This window comes from Notolabrus celidotus, chromosome 11 (genome assembly GCF_009762535.1).
Source record: "Notolabrus celidotus isolate fNotCel1 chromosome 11, fNotCel1.pri, whole genome shotgun sequence".
Classification (NCBI taxonomy): domain Eukaryota; kingdom Metazoa; phylum Chordata; class Actinopteri; order Labriformes; family Labridae; genus Notolabrus; species Notolabrus celidotus.
In genome coordinates this window covers 28073066-28094679 of record NC_048282.1, presented here as the reverse complement: position 1 = coordinate 28094679, position 21614 = coordinate 28073066, and the positions used below count along the sequence as shown (strand labels likewise).

Genomic DNA, 21614 nt, shown 5'->3' with positions numbered 1-21614 from the left:
CAATTCCATTATAATTTATATTACTTTTTGTGTCTTTATTTCCTTTATTTGCATAAAATTGAAAACAAAATTATAACAATAACTGAGCACAAATTGTTTAAAAATAAAAATATCATTATCAAAAAAAAAAAAAAGTTAAGTATAATATTGTATGGTATTGTATCGTATCTTATAATATTTCAGGTAATAGCATCTTAATGTATTTGGTAGTTGTATTGTATTGTATCCATTTGCATCCTTTCATATCGTTTTTTATCATATCATATCACATCACATCACATCACATCGTGTCGTATCGTATCGTATCACATCGTATCATATATCCAAACATATCGTATCGTATCGTATCGTATCGTATTGTATCGTATCGTATCGTAATTTAGAATGAGTCACCCTGCAATTCCCAACACTCCCTTATAACTCAGTTTATCTTTAATTATAAGTATGATTTCATCTTCTCCTCAACACCTCCAGTCTATCCTGTCATGCTGTAAGAGTGACAGTGAGAGAATAGAGGATATCATTGGCAGCACTTTCCCCACTCTGCATTCTTTAGACAGAAAAGTTGGGTTTTGCCAGGCCTGGTGAGTGTGGTTGTTGAAACAAATAAGAAATCTGACACATAATTGAAGCCAAATCTGCACTGTTCCAAAGGGGTTGCGATAAGTTAATCTGCTTTAATAGCACAAGCTACAGATCATGTGAATTTTAACATGAGGCCTTCATAAAAAACCTTTGGAATGCAGGAAATGTATTACACACATGTGAGCAAGATAAAAAAAAGTAATGCAATGTAATTTTTGTGGAGCATTCAAGGTTTAAAGTTTTTTTTTTCTTTGTTTTTTTCACTAACCAGTGAACTCGTGTTCACAGGTCAGAGTTACAAGACAGAGAAAGATTTGTCAGCGGTAGCACACCTCAGAGATCTCCATAGCCAGCTCTATGAGCTCTGCTGTGTCCTGACAGCAGCCGCAGAAGTTACAGTCCAGATCCAGCTTACAATTGCAGCAATCACTTTCCTGCTGGTCTCGCTCACTGGATGCCTTGATGTATTTGTATGAGGGAAAACAACGGCTCACTGCCCGCTCACATGTATCCGGTATCAGGACCATTATTAACTCATGGAAACGGCAGTGCAGACAGGCGAGAAGAAGCGCTGCGCAGTCATCTGGTGGCATCAACAATGAAGAAGATAAAAAACAAAAGAGATGATATCAAAAAGCTTATCCAGCTTATCTAAAGTATATTGCTTATTTAGCATTAAAATACTGCTAAACATTTCACTTGGTACAGGTTAAGTGACTCAACATCTTTTTTTATGAAGTCAAGAACAATCGTATTAATTGTAGACACAGAACAACCACCAAGAGACACATAAGTACCACAAAGGCAAAATAAAGATCAAGAAGAGGTGACAAACGACCAAAGGGGGACACAAAACAACCTTTAAGTGACACAAAACAGCCGACCAGGGAAATAAAACAACTACATGAAGATACACGAGACATCAGAGAGACAAAAAAAACCCAGAAGAAACATAAAACAACTGCAGAAACTACAAAGAGACATGTAAGTACCAAAAAGACAAAATAATGATCAAGAAGAGGCGCAAACAACCAAAGTGGGATACAAAACAACCACAAAAAGGACACAAGATGACCTCAAAGAAACTCAACACATCTTACAAGGCAAAGAACAACCACAAAACAACCACAGGGAGATACAGGGACATCAAAGAGATAAGAAAAAACAACTGCAGAGACACAAAATGACTACAAAGAGACATGGCTGTACCTCAAAGACAAAATTATGGTAAAGAAGATGCGCAAACAACCAAAGGGGGACACAAAACAACCACAGAGAGACACAAAATGACCTCAAAGATACTCAAAACATCTGAGAAGGCAAAACACAACCGCAAAAAAACACAAAACAACCACAGGGAGATACACAAGACACAAAAATGACCAAGAACAAACACAAAATAACCAAGGAGACATGAAATGACTACAAAGAGACACACCAGTACTACAAAAACAAAACAAAAATATCAAGAAGACACGCAAACAGCCAAAGGGGGCCTCAGAACAACCACAAAGGGACGCAAAACGACCACATTGGGATACAAAAGACATCAAAGAGTCAAGAAAAAAACAGGAGAGACACAAATTGACTACAAAGAGACACTCATGCTACAAAAACAATATAAACATCAAGAAGAGGCACAAACAACCAAAGGGTGCCACAAAACAACCTCAAAGGGACACAAAATGACCTCAAAGAAACTCAAGACATCTAAGAAGGCAAAACAATAACACAAAATAACCACATGGAGATGCACAAGGCATCAAAGAGGCACGAAATATGACAAAGATGTAACACAAAACAACCAAGAAGACACAAAATAACTACAAAGAGAGACTACAAAAACAAAACGAAAAGATCAAGAAGACACGCAAACAACCAAAGGGGGCCACAAAGGGACGCAAAACAACCACATTGGGATACACAAGACATCAAAGAGACAAATAACAAAGACCAAGAGGAGACACAAAACAACCAAAGAGACACAAAACAACTACAGAACCCAAACAATTAAAAGAAAGTTGCTAGACAAAAAAAAAATACACTGGAAGACATGAAAGAGACATGTAACAAAAAAAGACCAATACCAAATGACCACACAGGGTTACGAAATTACCCAAAAAAACAAGCAAAAGAACTTAAAATGACCCCAGAGAGAGATACAAAACAACTCAATAAAAAAACACAAAATAACCACAAAGGGAGAAAAAAAAATCACAAAAGGAAAACAAAAGCATAGAAATGGGGACACCACATGGGGACACAATAATAACATTGATACAATACACATATACAGGGAAATAAAATGACAATAAAAAAAGGACTTAAGATTATCACAGCAAGACAGAACAACAAAAGGAGATGTATTTATACAGAGCTGAACCCTCTTATCACAGCCATCTGGCCATATCTGCACAGAAACCAATAAAACTGCCACAAGATTGTCAATAATTAACTCTTAGGGTTCAGGCCTTCTGTGAGTTATTACATCGACTGCTGTTCTTCAGATGAGTTGAACCTTACCTGCAGTGTCGGGCTGATAGGACTCAGCAGAGGAAAAATGACTGCTGCTGTTCTTAAACTTGTCAGAACTTGTGGAGAAGCTGGATCCACCCCATTCACTGGCCCCCAGGGGATCCTGGGAGCCGGGATCTGTGTCCAGCTTCTCTGGTTCTCTCTCTGAGATGGTGCTCAGTCTGCGGTTCCCACTGACTGACTTAGCCCTCATCTTTCTGGATGGGCCGCCCATCCCAGGCTTGGTGGTGTTTTCTTGAGAGAATGATGCAAACAGCAGATTAAAGATTCCAGAAGCACAAAAATTACTGTTGAAAAATTAATTGCTTTTTTCAGCATCCAGTCTCTATCTGACAACTTTTTTCAGATCCTCCATGAGGCAGTGTTAATTATTCAGAGCACCATTAACATGCAGAATGTCGGGGAGGTGAGACTTGGAGTGTATAATGGAGGAGAGATTATTGATTTGCAAGCTTTTATTTGGATCTACTTTCCTGAATTGAATCTAGCCTGAGGAAAATATATACTGTGTGAAAATACACTCCCCCACTTACATTAGGCATGCACCACATCTATAAATCAACCGCTTCATCGTATCTTTACCTTTCTCGCGTCTATTCTGGTTGTTACTAACAATACCATTGTCAGTGCAGCTTTTAGCTGGATGAAATATGAAGTAAACAACAACATACCATCTGATACATGGTCCTCTACCTTCTCAAGCTCGATACAGTCCTCATCATCGACAGGGGGGTTCACTTGAGATGTCATCTTACACAAAAAGTGGAAAAAACACACACATAGTCCTATAACAATTTAATATAATCACTAAAGGACAATACGTAATTATTAAAACATTCTTTTCATGTTAATTCAAAGAGTCATGCACGTCCCTCTGCACTTCATTTGAACAGAACACTTTACTCCTACATGAATTCTGCCAAGTAACTCACTTTGAAGATTACCTGTGTGTACTTGTTAAATATCCAACAGTGTAATCCGCAGCATCCGCAGCTGTGCACCCCTCTGAGCTTGAGCTCCAGCGCCTCCCATCGTCATGCACACACCCACAACTGTGAGCACAGTCCACATCGATCAATACTCGCCACTCAGGAAGCACGACTACAAATCTGCGCTGGCATAATGCATGGAAGATTCATTCAATTATGGCGTCACGTCGATGAAAAAGTCAAGCCAGGCTACTCATCAAACACCTGGAGATGGTATGATAGACAACATCAGATTGGGAGTGGAACGCCACAATGGTTTTCTTGTTAAAACCACAATTTGCTGACAAGATTTATGTGGAAGGGATTCACCACAATACCACATTGGGACATCTTCCACACAGTCCATTTGTTTTCTTCCATTAAACTGCAGCAAGACGAATTCCTTCTGATGAAACGATGATTAAAGGGCACGACACTGAATCAAAGAAACACACATCTCCACATTTATCATGAGGATTTATTTTTCATAGAGATGCATTGGTTTACAATAATGGTAAATCTATATTATCTACTCTTACAATCTCACTTAGAGTGACATCAGCAATGTTCATGTAAGGGGTGAAAAAGACCAACAGGTATAAAGAAACTACTTTTGATCAAATGATTATACCTTAAATACAAATATATCAGATCATGTTGTTGGCAGTGAACATTTGATTTTTAAAGCAGTATTCTTTTTTCTTCTTCTTCATTTTTTTTAATATTTTGCCTACTAAAATAAAATCAGCTAATGTGGCCCCAACATAGCAAAAAGTAGCTACAAAGTGGGAGGACACGTTTCATTGTGAAGTGCTAACTATCAGTGTTCCCTTTCCTTTGGCGTCTCTGCTCATCATGGTCCTTTTTGTGTACAGATATATAAAATAGAAAAAAAATCATCAACAGACAGTTTCACAAATAAGTTTTTCTGTGATTTCACTCTACTGTACAGAAAGAATTCAGAGCTAGATTAAGAACAAAATAAAAGAAATGCTGATAAATACAATGAAAACAAAATAAAATCCCCAAGAAGAGTGTTTGGTTACGTAGATGAAGCTGTTTTTTGTTTTGGAATACAAAGTCACACAGAATGTGAAGTGAGGAGCGGCCTTTTTCCGTGGAGAGCTCGGACCTCACGGTCAGAGAGAAGGCACGCGGTCGAAGTGAAGGCTGGGCCTCTGCGGGCTGCCCATGTCTTCATCTCGGTTCATGTCCGGGCTGTGGCCGTGCTCGTATGTGCTCTCTGGAGACTCGTAGGGATAATTCTCACATATCTCCTCGTCCTCCTGCTCCTCCTTAATGCTGGACACGCAGAACAGAAACATCAGGATATGAGATCATGTAATAACAATAAGCTCAATCAAAGATATGGAAGCGTGAAGGGATTCTTACAAAGCTTGTGGAGGGGACTGTGTTGCACTGCTATCACTTTGGTATCCAGATCCATTAGCGAGGGCTCCGTTCATCTGCTCCTGGAGAATGTGAGGCAGGGAGTGCAGCGGGATGCTGCCCATTGAGCTGTGCAGACAGTTGTTGCCGTCTAGACCACCACTCTGCAAAAATTAATTTTATCATTATAACGGATCAAAACAGAACAGATGCATCAGTGCTGAATCTCTTATTAATGCAATATGTATTTTAGGAGCACCTTTCAGCTTGGTCTGAACAATGCAAAAAACAGCTTCATTGCAAAAACACCATTCTGAGGTATAAAAACTGAATACGGGTGTGTGTCTTACCTGAAGAGCAGATCCTACTAAGCTCTGACGGTTCTGTGAGTTCTTCAGGAGAGATCTATTGAGAGGAAAGACACATTTAATTAGGAAAAGATCTGAAATAAGCTCCATACTTTCCAAGAATGCTTTCACTTTGTTTTCATATCTTTTAAAGCAGGGGTTCCCAAAGTGTGGGTCGGGACCCCCTGGGGGGTCGCGAGACACAAATGTGGGGTTGTGAGATGTCTTACAGAATGTTTTTTTCTTTTTTCAAGTTGTCTAAAAATATGTATTATTATTATTATTATTATTATTTATTTTTCTTTATTTACCTTGTTTTCTTATGTTTATCTTCCTTTTTGTTTGTACTGTTTATTATTATTATTTTGTTTATTATTATCATTATTTTTGTATTTTTTTGTATTTAATTATTTTTTTCTTCTCTTTGTTGGTTTTGTATTACTTATATATTATTTGTTAACTTGTGGTGAACAAAGAAATACTGGAAAAAAATGCAATAAAAAAAAAAGTTGAATGACGATGATCTAAAAATAGTAAATTATATCCATTCATAGTAAAAAATATCGACAAAAATAGACGCTAAACTTGAAATAAAACCTTGAAAATAGAAAATGTAATGAGTTTTCTGCCTTTCTTTGTTGCCAGATGACTCCTAAGTTTAGGGTTAGTGAACAGTTAATTATCAAAAGCATCAGTAGCAGAAGGTTAATTCATAACGGCACAGGAAACACGGCCACATGCTCATATAGGTAGGTTCATTTTCTGCAGACCAGCTAAATGAAGCCACATTAAATCACTTCAAGGGACAGTGGGGGTCGCGAGTCTTTGGCAACTGTAATTTGGGGGTCGCGGCCTGAAAAGTTTGGGAACCCCTGCTCTAAAGGGATCATCTACTGATTATGATGATGTCTTCTAGTCTTCTGACGTTCACATACATGCAGAAATAAGGTGAAGACCTACAGGGCTCTCTTTACAACAGGGCAGTTGCAACTTAAGGCATGTTAGCACCTTAAGTTAGTTGAAACACAGTCTCCTGCAAACTTCTAAACTAGTTTAAAAGCTGCACTCTGGTTGGAAACATCATCAGTAAAAAGAGTTTTAGATATGCTGCTCCTGCAGTCTGGAACCTGTTGCAGGAGAGCCTGGGTTTGAGTGAGCTTGTCTCTTTAAATGTCTTTAAAAGCAGACTGAAGGCTCTTGAGGAAGATGCTTCAGTTTGTAGATGCTTGGACTGATGACTTTTGTTCTGAACCCCATGATATGTTGTAATGTTTTAGAATGATGTGTTGTTTGTTTGTAACTTTTCTGGAATGTGCTGCTGATGATCTTGGCCAGGACACACTTGAAAAAGAGATTTTTAATCTCAATGTGGTTTTCTATCTGGTTAAATAAAATAAAATAAAAAATAAATCAGTCATCAGGTAGAAAACAATCCTGCTTCTGTCTACTTCTCCCAGATATCTGCAACCTATTATTTAAAATTCAGTCAGATTTTCCAGAAGTGGAACTATTTTTTTTAATCATTGTTAACGGTGCAGTGTGTCTAGAATTGGCACAGTGGCATAGTAACAGTAACAAAGAGGGGTGGGGCTTAGCAAACACCCGGATGCCTAAACCATCGGTACAAGGAGCTGCCAACATAAACACTGCACCTCTCCACCTGTTTGTTTAATAAAATACACACAATTCAACAGTTTGAGTCATGGTGGTAGGACATGACAATGATAAGGCTGTTCTGACCACAGACTTTCAGTTGTTTTTCACAGGGACCAGGGTTGTGTGATATTTCTCAGGTCAGCTTGAAGGGCCGGCGCATTTTTCATAAAAAGAGAAATCCTGCTTGAAGACGTCTATTTGCTAGTCAACATTGCACATAAACACGCTAAGACTCAGCGCTGGGAGCGCTTTACTTGCTTACAGTAAACATTGTGTTTACTTATCAGGTGGAGCTAAAGGTCAAAAATGCCAGACTTCCTCTGAAGTCTTCTGATATCTGAAGGCACACACAGAAGTCTGGCTTCATGATTAAGGTCAACTCACCCGTTACCAGCCGTCTTCTGGGGCCGCCTTCTGTGGAACTCGATCTCATCTACTGTCCACACGGCTCCTTTTACATTCTCCAAGCGTACGAAGCATTTATGGAGGCTGAGATTATGTCTGACAGCATTCTGAAAGAGGAAGGAAGTTAAATTAGGACTTTGGAGTATGAGTGTTGAATCTGCAGTTATTTGAGATACTTCACATGGAAACTGAATGTAAAAGAAACTGAGCCGCATATCGGTTTCAATATGACGTTAAATACGGAGGTGCGTACCTTCCAAGTAGCTGCATTGCGTCTGAAATATGCAAAGTTTCTTGTGAACCAGTTGTAGATTTCGTTTAACGTCAGCTGTCTGCGAGGTGATTCAAATATTGCCTAAAAAAAAAACAAGAGAAGAGGAGGAACGAGAAATTAAACCACTAAAAATGAGGCGCCACTTCATTCCAGCGTGTGCTACACACTTTGACATGCATCCATCAATCTCGGCATCATCAAACAAGACAGGCACAATTCTTTAACTGTTTTTCATATTTCTGTTGCTGGAAGAGAAGTATACATTACCTGTCTTATGAGAGAAGCATAAGTAAAAGGAGGTCGGACTTCTGTGCTCAAGTAGAACTCCTTGTTATCAACTATGTCTGTGGAAAGATGTAAATACAAATGAATACACTTATACATGTATAGAATTAAGCTTTATATTTGATAGGAAAAGATAACAATTGACAGGATTGAATACAAGTAAACTCTTCTGTGTTTCTCTCTTAGGTTTCATTTACTATATGTTTATTCTCAGCTCAAAAATCAGCTGTTTAAAGTGCACAGCGAGCGAGTTCATGATCTCACTGTTACCTTGGCTCACAGAGCGGCTGTACCGCCTCCGCACAGGGGTTCCGGTGAACATGCTATTGGGAGTGAGGACCGAAGGGGATTCAGAGAGCGGCGTCAGGGGTGTGGATGGCGCCGTGGCGCTCTGAGAGAGGCTCATAGGAGGTGGGCCTTTGGGCAATGTTGCCTGGGAGAAGGATACATTAGAAACCAGATTCACCTGAAAAAAACAACAAAGCACTTAAGTCGGGGAAAATATCAGTGTAGCTCCGTGCAAAAACAATATTTACTTTAATTGAAGGAAACAGCTAAAGCAGGTACTTACAGGCTGAGCTGCGGGTTTGGGTTCAGAGGACTTAAGATGAGCCATCATAGCCTGAAGCCGTTCTTTGTCCTTTTTCAGCTGTGTTAGACAAGGGGGACAGAAATAGAAGTTGAGAGCTGGGTGAATTCACAGCTTGTGTTACATGATGAAATGACATTTGGTGTTGGAACTGTGTCTTTTCTGGCATCCCGAGGAGTGTAATTATCTGAACATCACTTCTGTTTTTGAGTCTGGTGTGAAAACACATCAGCTCTGCTAACATTGAGAAAAAAAGTGAAGTCAGTGAAGTTTTCAGAAAGATCTTCCTCCGTGACTTTCTAAACTATTAGATAAAGACTGGATGTCACTGTACTCAATGATGGTGACATTATAACTGCAAACTGTTGTCCTTTTATTGTTTGATATTAAAACTTGATTATAAGTCAATAAATCAACCTGTAGTACCTGCAGTTCCAGCTGCTGAACCACTTGCATCTGCACACGACACTGTGCTGTGCTCTTGTCATCCAGTATGTGTTCGCTGTTCAAATGTCTGCAGGAAAACACATTAAACATTAGACTTCTGCTCTTTCTTCTTTGCATCCACACATGATGATACATGTGAATGATCGTAAAACATAACAGCGGCTTTCGATGCAAAGATTCGCCACTCACTTGAGAAATGCCTGAAAGTCTCCAAAGACCGTCTCGCAGCCCGGCCATTTACACATGCCGTTTCCATACAGGGGATGGCTATTCTGTGTGCTTTCATCCAGGGAGCTGCTGCAACAGGTACAAAAACGTAAACCATTAATGAAATATCTCGGAGTCAGCCTTCTATAGCAGTAAAAAGCAACATGCATAAAGAATGAAGCACGTTGTAAACTGCTGAAGCACCTTTCTTTCCTCCTCAGAAGGTTGTGATGACCGTTGATTGAAAGCTGACCGGAAGACTCTCTGGTGTCGACGCCGGCGGAAAAAATGCTGCCGTTCTCACAGCCTGGAATACATGAAAGCACATGAATACAATGTGTGTTAGAATACATTGCGGCGTCACTGTGAGTCATTTTGTTGTGTCAACCCAAATTAGCCAAATTAAAAGATTGAAATTGGAGTTGTTAGCTCACCTTCATGTGGGTTATGATTTTAGTTTCTTTTTAAAGCTGTGTTTTAAAGGTGTTCAATTGAATGTAGGGTCATTTTGAGGTTGTTTTTTTGTGCTATGGTTATTTTATTCAGCCTACACTCATCTATATGAATGACTCAGTGTAATCTATTCATGGCTTGTTGCCTTGCTGCAGTGTTCACTTCAAAGAGAGAATACTTTCAAGCACAAAAGAAGAAAGAAAAAAGTTCTGAACTCAAAAAATATTTGTCTTAACAGTCGTTAAACAGCAATGCAGAAAGGTGTGTAAGGCAGCATACCTGGGGCTGTTGCGGGGCTGGTGGGAAGGACTGACAGCAGGCCTTGTCTCTGCAGGTTGAGGAGGTGTTGCTGCTGCACCTGAAGGAGCTGCTGCTGGATAGCTATCTGCTGGGCTGTCAGCTGTGACGGAGAGATAACGCAACGTCTGTCAGTCAATTATTTTTCACTTAAAGTCAAGTCATGCTGTTTGAGGTTGTGCTCACAGTTTGATCCCAAAAGAAGTCATTACCAGGATGAATTATTCTAAAAAGAAATTAAAGAAAAATGCTGGTTCAGATCAATTAAAGCTGCTGTTGGTAGGAATGGTGTAAAAAAACGTTACTTTTTTCTACTGGGTTTGGAGAAAAGGTCATAATGCTCATCGGTACTCATCGGTAAGTGGAGTAATGTGAGACTATTGCGAAATCTCTGCGTTTTCCAATGCCTTTGTATCAAGCACTGTTATCATTCCCCTCGGTACCGTTATGACGGACCAATCACAGCTAATCTCCTATCCTCTGTCCTGATTGGTTAAGGGGCGGAACCTACTACGTCCTCCGATTGGTTATGAGTCCGGCACTATTGTGACTGCACACGCCGATCTGTGTTGGGAGGCTAAGAGGAAATCTGGTTGGGAGGAATAGTGTTGACATTTGAAGTCCCTCTCTCTGAACAGATGTTTACTCTGTGACTACCAACACCAGCTTTAAAGAAAAATGCTGTTGGATTGATAAACATCTGCTTCAGCTGGGATCATTTCTGATGCTGCTTTCTGATGCTGCTTCATTTTACCATGATGTCTTGAAAAGACAATAATAACTTTATAATAACTGTATTTATATAGCACCTTTTAAAAACAATGCTTTACAAAGTGTTTGACAGACAGACAGGGAATACATAAAAACAAAGCATAAGAACCCAACAGCAAAAGGAGCTTGGAACAACAATTAAAATCAAACATCACAAACATAAACACAGGCACAGATTTAGCATAAAGGCCATATAAAGGGACCCCCGGATTCGATTCCAGCATGCAGCCCCCTTTACCCCATGTCATTCCCTTGATGTTTAATGATGAATGTTTTATTTTTATTTTTCATTCCCTGTAAGGTAACCTTGGGTGACTTGAAAGGTGCCTCCAAATAAAATGTATTATTATTAATATTATTATTATTACTCTCTCCTGGTTCCCTGCCCTCTCTCCTGTCCTTTCCTCTCTTAATGAAGGGGTGTTCCCTTCCCCCTAAAAAGATATATATATGTACACTACCAGTCAAAAGTTTGGACACACCTTCTCATTCAATGGTTTTTATTTATTTTAATTATTTTCAACATTGTAGATTAATACTGAAGAAATCAAAACTATAAAAAAATATGGTTTTGCCATTATATGGATCACAACAGTAGTCAAATAGGGCTATCCATTGTGTACTAACCCTACCTCTGAACAACACAACTGACGATCTTATTACATTAAGAAGGCAAGTCATTCTACAAATGAACTCTTGACAAGGCTCGTGTTAATTAGAAACCATTCCAGGAGACCACTTCATGAAGCAGACTGAGAGAATACCAAGAGTGTGCAAAGCTGTCATGAAGGAAAAAGGGGGCTACTTTACAGAATCTAAAATATAAAACATATTCTGCTTTGTTTAACACTTTTTTGTTCATTAAATAATTCCATATATGTTCTTTCATAGTTTTGATGTTTTTGGTATTAATCTACCGTTTTTCAAATAATTAAAATAAATACAAACCCTTGAATGAGAAGGTGTTTCCAAACTTTTGACTGGTAGTGTATTTAAAAAAAAAAAGAACACAAAGGGAACCCAAAAATCATTCTACCAACTCTTCCTCTACTTCAGTTTCACATCTCTAAAGCCTTCTGGTAAAAATGTAATCCGGACACATTTAAACTAGAGCCAAAAGAAAAAAATCTCAAACACGAACGCCTGCTCCTTTAAATAATTGAGCTAACTGTCTGTTGTGTTTTGAACACACAGGGATATCCAGGATTAATGATGTCACGCTGTCAGGCATAAACAACTTATCTGTGGCTTCACTGTGCTGCATTTTGCCTTTTTGCACTCAAGGTCTTCAACCAGAGAGACAAGCTTAGGTCTGTATTCATATGTGATGCACCGGTAGGCAAACTCAGGGGCGATCACACAACAGCCTTCAAACTGATTGGAAATAACTACAAATTAGCGCCTTCTACAACTGAAAACACCTCATGTGTAACCCAAGGCTGTTAGTGTTGGAGCTTCACCCTCAGGCGCTGTATCTTGTGCGACTAACACACTATGTAGAGCCAAGAATTTGTTGCTTCATGTCATCAGAGAAAACAGAAAATTTGAAAGAGATATATCCAGGCGGTGTGTTGATAAATCTAGTGTTTCAAGTTTTCAATATTAGCACAATTGACCCATGTCTGACGTGCCTAATTCAGAAACTGTTATTCCTGCTGAATAATACATATTGCTACGATTATCAAATATTCATTGACTTATTAAAAAATGATGCAGCAATGAATTCAAGGTACCTCTTGACTAACAATCCCAGCGTTCTTCTGTTGCAGCAGCTGCATGTTGAGCTGCTCTTGCTGGTTCTTGAAGACCTCTTGAATTTGTTGCTGCAGAAATGTGATATGAAACTCTGGGTTAAGATAATTAAAGCCTTGTGGTCGATGACAAACACGCTACTTTTCTATAAATACATTACCTGGTGTAACATGAGTGCTTTCTGCTGCTGGAGCAGGGCTTGGAGCTGCTGTGGACTGAGGATCTGCTGCTGTGGGGTCTGTTGCAATTGTTGTGGGGCCTCTGCTGGTGGGGTCATCATAGACAAAGACACTGGAACCTGCATGGAGGAGAAGAATAGCAGCATGGTTATATTTTTTTGACCAGAAGAAAAAACAACAATGGGGGGGACTGAGTATTAAAAAGCCAGCAGCATAAAAGAAAATACCACCTAGGAAGGCTGTTCTGTGAAGGCATGTGCTCTAAAGCGTCTTCCTTTCTAGTGCAGATGACATGCTTGTTTACTATTTACATGTAAACAAGAACCCTTATCTCTTAAATCAGGCTTAAGGATTTAAAAGGCACAGCTTTTTCTGCAGGACTAACCTGGCTTTGCCCAAAGATGTTTTCTGTTTGATAAAGTTTCAAACACTGATTTTTAAGAAAAGCACATTTGCAAGACAAAGACCTCAAGAACAAAAAGTTCTCCATTGAAGCAGCGAGGTAAATAAAAAGAACTCGAAGTCTTGTATCCAAAATATTTAACCCGAAGTGAAATTAAAATTGAAACTGAAATAAACAGATCTAAATAAGCTCCCACAGCTGCACAGTGGGTTATTTGTGACATTTAAACACAAATAGAAAAACAAGCGCTCTCTCACTACTCAGTCTGTTCTCTCACTTAATTGCAACGACTGAAGCTTCAGACAAATCAGGATGCAGTGTCAAATACTACACAACTAATACACGCCAGTTTTCTTTACCTTATAGACAGCAGGGTGATCTCACAGTGTCACTAATCACAATGTCACTTTACACACATTTAAAATAATGGAACCACCTTGGGAGCAATTTACAAAACAGTCAAATAAACGCAGCCGTTCATGTTGTTCAAAACATATCCACTGATCAGATTATATCACTGCATGTCAACACATTATCCAATTTCCCCTCATTCTGCGCTGTAATTGCGTGCATGTAGATGTAGTTAGTGTACTTTAGACTCCTGTACGTGGTCAGGGACTTGTTATGGAAGCTGATACACACAAACATCTAATGTCTAACCTGGGTCTATGTACAGCCGTGAGCTAACGTTTATTTTCAGTATTGATTAATCCGACGCTTGTTTACTCAATCCATGTGCTTTGAGCAGAAATGTCAGAACATAGGGACGGTTTTTATACTCACATTTATGAATGACACCGTTTCGCACAGAAGAAGGTACAAGAGTCTGAGAAGAATTTGCTGCTGGCTAACTAATGTTTTTTCTCCTTGTCTTTTAACCCTCCTGTTGTGTCCGTTTTTCAGGGACAGCAATAATGTTCCTGGGTCACCTTGACCCGGGGCATATTTAATTATCCAAAAGTGTCAGAACCCAAAAAATCCCAATGAACATTTTTTTTTTATCTCATTATTAACTCCATTACTAACCATTTAAATCAATATTTAGTGCAATTGTGTTCTTTCATTTGCACAGATCATGGTTCAATGAAGATAACTCACACGTTTTTTTTAACACAGTTGCAAAGAAACATTTAGTATTTGACATTTCTGACCCCTTTTAGCCTCCACTTTGACTGCAGGGTCAAATTGACCCACAACCACTATTTATGTAATATAAACATGCAGGGGGGTGGGTTGCAAATGTGCAAAATGAGCCATTTCCATGTATATGTTGTTTACACTAACTAAGCCATGCAGAATTTTCATAGCGAAAAAATACTTAACTGTAAAAAAGATCAATTTGACCTGAAACATAACAGGAGGGTTAATTTCTTCTTCTTCTATTTCTTAAAGGCTTCTTTTTATTTGTAAGAAAAGTCTAGTGTTTAATCATCTGTCTTTTTTCTCACTCTTTTCTCCTCTTCATTTTACTCAATCCCTTATTTCTGTCTCTTCTCTGACCCTCCTGTTAGACTTTCTTTTGTAGTTCTGCATTTTGAGTATGACGCTCCAGTTTACCCAAGCAATTTGTAACCCCTGTTTTTAATTTAATAGAAGCTTTTATGGTGATTATCTTTTTTTTTTCATTGTACCACCAAATCATAACAGCACAACCCAAAGCCTCTCACTCCAGTTTGAAGAATATAAATCCAAACTGCTTGCACTTCTGCTTGTTTATCATTCTCAGTCCGCTGGTCAATCTAACAAGCTGAACTCAGCTCTCCTGCCTCAGTCTGCAGCTAAAAATGAACCAAACAAAAACAACTCAATCGGATGTCTTAGGGGGATTAGAGCTTCAGCAAAACAACAACAACAACAACAACAACAACCAGTGCCAGAAAAACAACAACAACAACAACATCCTCTGTGAGGCATGCAGCAATTACTGCACCAACCCCCCACTCACTGTCAAGCCGCACAGCTCAGGGGATGTTTACAGTAAACATAAACAGAGTAATCAAAATTGCAGAGAGAAATAAATAATGAATAAAAAAAAGCATACAGAGCCTGTTTATGAAAACAGAACTTGAGATTCGTATTTTAATTAAGGTCTGAACCACAAACAAACATTTCTCTCCGAGGCAGAGTCTGTTTTGAATCGGGTAAACAAACCGACAGTGAATTTCACACAGGCTTTGGGCTAACAATAACAGACGACTGCCTCCTAGTTTGTCCTTTCTTATGAAATTCAATGCTGCAGAGGTGGCCACCAAAGCAACGAAAACAGGTCTATCCCACAAACAGAGCCAGTTGGCCCCTCTATTTTTCTGTGGACACCATCAACACAACAACAGCCTTTGACTAATCCCTGTTGCCATGGCAGCCAGCAAGTCCAAACATCTTCTGTTGTTGTTATTGTTGAAAGTCATACCAGTGAGAAACGGAGTGTAAACACAGATCTGTTCCCGCAAGACTGGTCTTGTGAACTTTGAGATGACTGACAGCGAGCAGGAACGCCGAAAAACTTTTGCAGAAAAACAAACACTGTGTGTTTTCTTTTTAGGAGATTTATTTCTAAGAGGGGTGTGGTGCGAGAAAACTGACATCTGCAAAAACAAAAATATTTAGTAATAAAGTCAAAGGCAGATTTAATAAGATAAGGTCCAAAATTACAACTTTACGTGAGCACAGTACAGTGACTTCACTTTCATTGACACACACACACATTTTTAACTTAGCAAAACATTGAAAACTAATTAAAAATACCTCCCCGTTATTATCACACCAAACAAATACAGACAGAGTTGGACAAACCTGATAGTCTCCATTGAAAGTCTGTGCGGCTGCTGAAATAACAAATGGAGCCCAGCAGTGAGGTTCCGCCTGACAGTCTAACTGAGCCTCACTAACCTACATGATGTGAGCATAAACAAAACCAACAATATAACACTGATCCCCCCCGCCCCCCCGCCCAGCTGGAGCTGTGCTCTCCCTCCCCTTCTAAACCTCAGTGCAAACCTCCCCCATCCCTGTGCTCCCCCTCAGCATAAATATAAAACACTGCAGTTTGGAGGCACTGAGATGTGAGAGCACCGTGGATACCTTTACATAAAAAAAACTTAACACAGCACGAAGCAGTGTGTGCTGTTTGCCCTGTGTCCACTCTATCTTCTACCTGCAATGTGCATGAATGCTCCAAAAGAAGAGATACCACACCAACTAGACACAGCCTCAATGGAAGCAGAAGTCACAGTGATTCACAGTTCACAGCTAAATAAAAAGGGGATACATCAGAAACAAATGTTTGTACCACTGCAGACAAACACTACAAATCTGCTGCACAGAAGCTGTACAGTGTAGCACCAAAGTCAAAGAAATACCCTGAGCAGCAGCAGAACAAAACTTTGAACAAAAACAGCATAAATCACTGCAGAGCTTTTTGATGTGTCGAGGAAACTTTCCGAACACCTATACAGCAAGTTTACTGTCGCATGAAGGAAAGTGAAATAGAGAGCATTCCCAGTGGAGGAACAAGCAGCGGCTCACTTGTGTCTGAGTTCTAAAATAGAAAATAGTTGGTAAAATTATCTTTACAAGAGCCAAATCGGTCTTTGTTTTTAATTTTGCAGAATAATCTGAGACTTTTCAAGCCAGTGTTTCTAACACGCATGTTCAGCATTATGCTAGGAAAATGATATGAAATCCATGTACATTATTAGCAGTAAAAACCATAGACAGTATAAAATATGGACGTAGTGTCCGTGATGTCACCCATCTGTTTCTGAAGAGCTGTTTTGAGGCCAGGCTGTCGATTGATTGTGACGTAAAGAGGCGGGCTTTGAGCCTCCTAGCCAACAGCTACAGTGTTCCCACCTGTCAATCAAGTCAGCTGTGTCTCTCATTGGAAGACTAGTAATCTCAATATCTTCAAAATAGCTGCATTCGAAAAAAATTCACCCCCCTACAGTGTGTGCTGATCGAGAAAGGAGCTATCTAGACTACACTCGTTTTTTTTGTACCAGGCTGTAAACATGTTTATTTCTGCTGTAAAGATCGGCTTTTTTTTGGGTGTATGTGGTTTCCGGTACTTCCAGAGCCAGCCTCAAGCGGATCCTCGATGAACTGCAGTTTTTAGCACTTCCACATTGGACTCATATTTTTAGACCGGATGTTGCCGCTTGGTAAAAACAGAACAAATATGTTGGAACAGGCATGAAACTTCTGTTCAGTACCTTTCACTCTGCATGTCACTTTCTTATTTCTTATACATCAGTCCATTATTATGTAAATACATCTTCTCAAATAACCCCTCTCTCACACCAGCAGTCCAAAGTGCAAAGATATCCTGATTAGTATCTTGTAAATGATAAAAAATAGCTGAGAATTTCCTTATTTGGAAAGCTGTAGCTAGGAGCTGTTTGCCTTTGCTGCTTCAACCGCTCAGCTCTCGGCACAGCTGCACATAGATTTCTGCAACACTACCTCTCTTTGAAAAATCATTCAAACGCCTTGTTATGTCATATATTGACTGTTATTATCATTACTTATTAGGTGTGAAAATAAACGAGGTATCTGACAGTCTAATGCTGATGTGTTGCATAAATGCAGCTGGAAAAGGACTGACCCTGGGTGCCTCTGGAGGAGGAGTCTGGCTGCTCCTCAGTCGACTCTCATTCTCAGTGTTGTTCCCGTTCTCTGTGTGACTTGCTGGAATGGTGTGGCTTGTTGGTTCTGACCCAGACTCATGCATCTGGACTTCACTGACCTTAGAGAGGAAATGAGTATTAATGAAAGCAGCTGGACAAACCAGAGCAATATAAAAAAAAACAACACATGGAGCAAAGTGACAGAAAAACAACTTTCTGGATGCTTTGGCGTTTTTTCTCACAAGGTGATTAATTAGTAATCCATTGTGTTAGGAAAAGTTAACTGTACACTGGTGTGTCTGAATGAAATAATACTGATAATGTAAAAGGAAGTCAAAACGCAAAAGCACTAAAAGTTAAGAACTACCCTGTAATAGCTCTACCTTCCAAGACAAACATTCTCCTCTACAAGTGAGAGAGGAACATGCTAGGTCTATTTGTTGAATAAGCGAGTGCTGCCATGACTACTGTAAACACAGGGGCCCTGGGTCCGTGTTTATGTGCAAACATATCTTCCTTCTGGAACAATTTACCATTAACCAGGTGGTGCGATAAACGGCTGTGGCAGGTAGTACAATGCACAAGTAGGCTTTTATGTATACAGCTTGGGAGTGTTTGAGTCAAACGCTTGCCAGCATAAACAAAGGTAAATAAAAGTAGGCAAACAAATAATGTGAGCAGATGGAAACCTACACAGCAAAACCTCAGATGAATCAGACCACATAGCCTCCAGGATAATATAATTATGTTTAGGGTTACTCAGCTATCAAACTCACAATCTGAAATCAATCAGAAAGGCCTCACTGTGGAGAAACATGAACATTTAAGCAACATCTGTCAGATGAGCTGATTAGATTAAATACACTCAATTAAACTCTAGATGCACAGTCGTCCCGATCAGATACAAACTTCAAAAAGAATACAAAAAACGCTAATCGTTGCCTTCTGTTGAACAGGACTAATACAGACAGAAAGTTATGTCTAGGTGCAGCAACATATTTATATTCAAGTCATATCTTAGATGGGCAAAACTGATGTAATTCTTGCAATCCAAAACTAAACCCTATCTAATCAAAACAGGTTTCCACTCTGTTTACTTTTGCTTTCAGGATCAGGATTAGTTCTGCAGACAAAGGGCAGTGTTTCCTGTAGACATTTTTGAAGATGTCAGGGTTGATTTTGGACGTAAGAACCATGCTGACTGACAACTGGGTCCTTTCAACCCCCAGTTTCCTCTTGCATTGTTTGGAGAACACATTTTATTTGGATACTGCACAGTAATGTGCTGCAATGCTTTTTTTTTTCTTTTTAGACAGGCTGTGTCAGAAAAACACAGTGAATTTTCACTTTATTTAAAGTACTCTCACCACAGGGGCAACTCTGCAGCAGTAGGGGCCACCCCTCTTCAAAGAATGTAAAGGAAACCCTGCAAAGAGGCCTTTCCTTAAGAAAGAGTAAACAATATACACCCGCGCCTAAGGTTACCAATGACAAAAAAGGAAATTTAAATCATAAAATCCCCTTTGAGCAAAAACATTTACATTTTAATCAGAAACTGGGTGGGAATATGACGAATAAGTCCATTAGGTTCTCCACAGTTTATATATTTTATAATAACACCAATTAAAAAACCAGCATTACTATAAAATAGGGAAAACGGTACAACAAAACCAAAACTATTTCACCACTGTGACTTAACCCTCCTGTTATGTTGCGGGTCAAATTGACCCTTTTTAAAGTCTATTTTAGGTTATATATGCTTTCCAAACCAGCTAAATGCAGCATAAAAATCTGGTCTTGTTAATTTATCAAAATCACTTCATAAAAAAAATTAAAATTAAAATGTGAAATAAAATAAACAAAAATCTATGTCATTTAAAACTATTGTATTTATATTTAGGGCTCTCCAATGTACATTAAAACAAGTTTTAACATTAATTTTAATGAAAAACGAGTGAGTTATTCTCATTGAACCATGATCTGTGAGAATTAAAGAACACCAATGGACTACATCTTGATTTAACTGATTAGTAATGGAGTTAAAAATTAGATTTTGGGGGGGGTTCTGACACTTTTGGATAATTGAATATGCCTCGGATCAAATTGACCCAGTAACAGAAACGAACATAACAGGAGGGTTAAATTGCTCATTATCCAGTCATGTCCATCACCAATCCCCAGTTACAACATGTCTAGATCACACAGCTTTCATTAATCCATATTTTTGTTTATTTAATATGATCTGCAGTGGTTGCTCTGTCCGATCACTGAACATCTGGAGGCTGTATCGGTCGGATCTATTCCCCTGATTTAACATGCTTTGCCCTTTTTGGAAAGGAACATGTGGCAGATTACAAGAGCTGGTCTCATATTTTCCTTGTGAAGAGTCACCTCGTGAATTCACTGAACAGCCAACGATGTCATCAGCATGTAAAACGCGATACATACATTATTGAATATACAGTATCTGGTACCATTGATTGGTTTGAATGGAGTAATGTTATTTCGTTTTAATTTATCTCAACGTTATATGAATGGAATCAATATCCGTTAACAGCAACCATTGCGGTCTCAGGTTGTCGAGGAGGATTGGAACCCTTTACTGACGACAGGCACGTCCAGAAGGAAAACGGGAGGATTAAAACTTAGTCTTTCTCACTAAACAGACAACACATTTCATATTTCACATGTTTAAAGCACTGGAAAACAGGTTTCGACCAACCTTGCGGGTGGTACTCAAACAACAACGTTTCAACAAAAGCTAGCCCTTGCTCTTCAGCTGCTAGCATGTTACAAACGTTTTTCTCTCCTCTTCGTTCTGACACCCGGTGAAAAAACATAAATAACCTGTAGTTCAATTCAATATTCGTTGAATAAGGTCAGCGTGGTGTTGAAGAAGCGTGTACTTACCGAAATATGTGTGGGCGGACAGTCTTTTGACTCGGGGTGGTGTCTGGAGAATGCACCTCGGAGCAGCAGTAGTGCCTTCCTTGGTAGCGAGCTAGCCACAAGTTGCTAACAGGGGGCGTGGCTAATGTAAAAGTAAACAAAGGTGACGTCACGTCCACACGATTGACCTGTTACAGTATATAAAGAGGTTTAAACATCATATATTAAAACAGAACACATACAGAGAGTGTGGTTTTATGTTTAAAACCACACTCTCTCACATCTAATCAACGTGTAGATATCCAAAGCATTTCTCCTTGTCAAAACTGTCATACCTTCAATAAGAACTGTCAGGTGATAGGAGAAAAACTGCCAGGAACTAGACTAACGACCCTACTTAGGACCAGTGGTGGACAGTAACAAAGTAAATTTACTTGAGTACCTGTACTTTACTTGAGTATTATTTTTTGGGGATACTTATTACTTTTACTCCACTAAATTTAGAAGACAAATATTGTACTTTTTACTCTATTACATTTCTATCAGTGCTCTAGTTAC

General features: G+C 39.1%; 2 protein-coding genes across 3 annotated transcripts; both read right to left on the bottom strand.

The window, feature by feature from the left end:
• Positions 1-551: 551 nt before the first annotated feature.
• LOC117822007 (myoD family inhibitor domain-containing protein 2-like) lies at positions 552-4303 on the bottom strand. The gene is made up of 4 exons (XM_034696600.1): positions 4065-4303; positions 3792-3870; positions 3109-3354; positions 552-1168 (listed from the first exon to the last, which is right to left on the bottom strand). The coding sequence occupies exons 2-4, from the start codon at positions 3868-3870 to the stop codon at positions 903-905; spliced, it is 591 nt and encodes a 196-aa protein (XP_034552491.1). The 5' UTR covers positions 4065-4303; the 3' UTR covers positions 552-902.
• Positions 4304-4548: 245 nt separating this feature from the next.
• On the bottom strand, positions 4549-21204 carry LOC117821328 (forkhead box protein P1-B-like). Of its 2 annotated transcripts, none has more exons than XM_034695526.1 (16): positions 21078-21204; positions 18146-18286; positions 13121-13258; positions 12942-13031; positions 10420-10540; positions 9892-9994; positions 9670-9777; positions 9460-9547; positions 9016-9093; positions 8715-8910; positions 8427-8503; positions 8139-8240; positions 7865-7992; positions 5828-5882; positions 5481-5641; positions 4549-5390 (listed from the first exon to the last, which is right to left on the bottom strand). In XM_034695526.1, exons 2-16 carry the CDS (start codon positions 18269-18271, stop codon positions 5228-5230), a joined length of 1734 nt encoding a protein of 577 aa, XP_034551417.1. In that variant the 5' UTR covers positions 18272-18286; positions 21078-21204; the 3' UTR covers positions 4549-5227. The 2 variants fall into 2 exon arrangements, with proteins under 2 accessions (XP_034551417.1, XP_034551418.1); XM_034695527.1 differs by having other exon boundaries at positions 9670-9774.
• Positions 21205-21614: the final 410 nt, after the last annotated feature.

What these genes read in the sequence shown, in the direction of transcription:
- LOC117822007 (XM_034696600.1), bottom strand. Translation starts at nt 3,870, where the DNA reads ATGACATCTCAAGTGAACCCCCCTGTCGATGATGAGGACTGTATCGAG. An exon ending in AGAGGACCATGTATCAGATG is followed by an intron (nt 3,355 to 3,791) that starts GTATGTTGTTGT and finishes CATTCTCTCAAG; the next exon opens with AAAACACCACCAAGCCTGGG. An exon ending in CTATCAGCCCGACACTGCAG is followed by an intron (nt 1,169 to 3,108) that starts GTAAGGTTCAAC and finishes TGATGCCACCAG; the next exon opens with ATGACTGCGCAGCGCTTCTT.
- LOC117821328 (XM_034695526.1), bottom strand. Translation starts at nt 18,271, where the DNA reads ATGCATGAGTCTGGGTCAGAACCAACAAGCCACACCATTCCAGCAAGT. An exon ending in CTTCTGAGGAGGAAAGAAAG is followed by an intron (nt 9,778 to 9,891) that starts GTGCTTCAGCAG and finishes TACCTGTTGCAG; the next exon opens with CAGCTCCCTGGATGAAAGCA. An exon ending in TTCAGCAGCTGGAACTGCAG is followed by an intron (nt 9,094 to 9,459) that starts GTACTACAGGTT and finishes TGTCTAACACAG; the next exon opens with CTGAAAAAGGACAAAGAACG.